This window comes from Nelusetta ayraudi, unplaced genomic scaffold, assembly GCF_046127955.1.
Source record: "Nelusetta ayraudi isolate G7.1 ecotype Tasmania unplaced genomic scaffold, CSIRO-AGI_Nayr_v1 ptg000342l, whole genome shotgun sequence".
NCBI lineage: Eukaryota > Metazoa > Chordata > Actinopteri > Tetraodontiformes > Monacanthidae > Nelusetta > Nelusetta ayraudi.
The window spans coordinates 1-2,500 of record NW_027466384.1 but is presented as its reverse complement, the minus strand read 5'-3'; the positions used below and the strand labels follow the sequence as shown (position 1 = coordinate 2,500).

The 2,500-nt window shown below is 56.8% G+C and overlaps 1 protein-coding gene across 1 annotated transcript in view; it reads left to right on the top strand.

Annotated features, from left to right (window-relative positions):
* The window catches only part of LOC142882587 (glutamate receptor ionotropic, NMDA 2C-like), a 28,582-nt gene extending 26,372 nt beyond the window's left edge, over positions 1–2,210 (top strand). Inside the window, exon 5 of the mRNA XM_076017389.1 lies at positions 1,974–2,210. Within this exon, the coding sequence (XP_075873504.1) occupies positions 1,974–2,189 (216 nt within the window). The 3' untranslated portion in view covers positions 2,190–2,210. The remainder of the gene's footprint in view (positions 1–1,973) is intronic.
* Positions 2,211–2,500: the final 290 nt, after the last annotated feature.

Sequence of the window (2,500 nt, the reverse complement as noted above, 5' to 3'; positions counted from 1 at the left end):
CCACGGCAGCCAATCACAGCAGGCCCTCATCACCCTCCCTGAAAGAAAACTCACACACACACACACACACACACACACACACACACACACACACAGCGGCGTGGCCTTGTCTCGTCGGGCGGGACGAGCGTGATGAGGACGACAGGCCCGCTCTCGCTTCCCCAACTGGCTAAATAAATACATAGATAAATAAATAAAAGCTTTCCAAGGACGCTCGGCGCCGCCTCCCTCCCTCCAGAGTGACAACACCCTCCCGCCCTCCCAGCCTCCCACCCTCCCAGCCTCCCAGGAAACACATGAAGGGCCTCAGCAGCAGCTTATAAATCCGCTTGATAGGAGGTGCTTTAGATGTCACGCTCAGATATTTCAGACGCTCCTCAAATGACTACGTGTCAGACACATGTTGTACGAGTCAAAGTCAAGGTCCCCGGTCCCCCCCCCCCACCAGCCCCCCCTGCTGGGAGGCAGGAAGTGCGTGCAGCTGGAAGGCCTGTAGCTGCCTTCCTTTGCATGACAGCTTTGTGTGCAAAATACTGTGAAAATTCTAGGAGTCATGGACAGGCAGCTTGTGATTGGACAGGAAGAGGAGGTGGTGGGGGGGGGGGGGGGCAGTCATTTGTGGAGGTGGAGTTTCTCTGGGCACGGACCGGTAATGAAGACCTTCGCAGTCAGGTGGGGGGGGTGGGGGAGGGGGTTGAAAACCCGATTGGCTCGACTGCTGGGACCCGCGAGTGCCGCTGCAGGTAAACTGCAGGGCCGATCGATTCCACCCAGGAAGTCCTGGGAGAGCCGCTGCGTCCACACTTCCCTCCCCCACCTCCTCCTCCCCCACCTCCGCCCCGGTGCCGCCGGCGCCACCTGTTGGCTCTCTCGCTCGCACGTGGAAGTGGCAGATTATCATATTTTGCTCCCCGACTGCATTCCAGTAAACAGATGGGACCTGATGAGCTGCAAGGTTTCGACTCCTCCGGCTCCTGACCCGCGACTCACCAGGTCACTGGTGGTTGAACCGAGGGCGGACTGCAGGGGGCGGCGGCGGCTTCCTGGTGGGACCGCGTATTGTGCAGTGACAGAGTGGCTGCGGGCTTTAGTGATTTATGGGGGGGGAAAGGGGAGAGAAAATAGATCCTCCGGGGACATATTTATCCTTTCTGCACTTCTGGAAGGAGAAGTTGGGCCTGTCGATTCCCTGCAGCGCCATGAATCAGGGGCACCAGATTGAAAAAAAACATAAGCAGAGCAAGTCAATTCTTGAAACTGCCTCAAAATATTACAGAAATGGGTGGTGGGGGGGGAAATGAGGGCGGCATTATTCAAGAGCACCACAACACAACTGCCAGCACCACAAAACACCAAACACTGCACCTCTGCAGCAAGGAGCAAAATAACCACACATTAAAAAGTCATTGCAGAGCAGCAATTAGCTCTAGAATTAGCTCTAGAATTAGCTCACATTAGCTCTAGAATTAGCTCTGGAATTAGCTCTAGAATTAGCACATTAGCTCTAGAATTAGCTCTAGAATTAGCTCACATTAGCTCTAGAATTAGCTCTAGAATTAGCTCTAGAATTAGCTCACATTAGCTCTAGAATTAGCTCTAGAATTAGCTCACATTAGCTCTAGAATTAGCTCTAGAATTAGCTCTAGAATCAGCTCACATTAGCTCACCACTAATGGAACATCTCAGGGCTCTGATTGGTCCTTCACATTGTGTTTTCAAAACCTCATTGAAAGCAGGTCCAGTGTGTGTGTGTGTGTGTGTGTGTGCGTGTGTGTGTGTGTGTGCGTGTGTGTGTGTGTGTGTGTGTGTGTGTGTGCAGCATCTTTGATGGAGAAGGCCGTGGGAACATTGTGTGCCCTGTCAATCTTTGCTTTGCTCCAACTCGTCCATGTCTGGAAGCTGATCTGACTTTGCACCTCCTCCTGCTCCTCCTCCTCCTCCTCCTCCTCCTCCCCCTCTACCTCCTCCTGCAGGTGGGCACCTACGAGACGGGCATCCTGCAGATGCGCTACCCGGTGTGGCCGCGCTACGGCTCCTACCTGGAGCCCGTGTCCGACTACCGGCACCTGACGGTGGCCACGCTGGAGGAGAGGCCCTTCGTCATCGTGGAGGCCGTGGACCCGCTGACCGGCACCTGCGTCAGCAACACCGTGCCCTGCCGGCGGCAGTCCAACAAGACCGAGGCGTGAGTGGCCATCAGGCTGGGGGGGGGGGGGGGCTCCTGGGGAGGTCCCAGGTGACCGTGGGCTCGTTAACCGCTTCCAGCTTAATTGATTTTCTACCCGGCCGTCAGCGCTGCGTTCGAGAGGCTCTTCCGCAGCCATTAGCCCGAGCCTGGGGTCAAAGGCCCCGCACGCCGCACGCCACAGCAGGGCCCCGGGTTGGGCAGGGGGCCGGGGGGGGGCGGGAGGGGGCGGGAGGGGGCGGGAGGGGGCGGGGGGGCTCGCGTGTGTGTGGCCGCTTGTATCAATTAGACGGAGACGATTAGTCCGTGTCATCA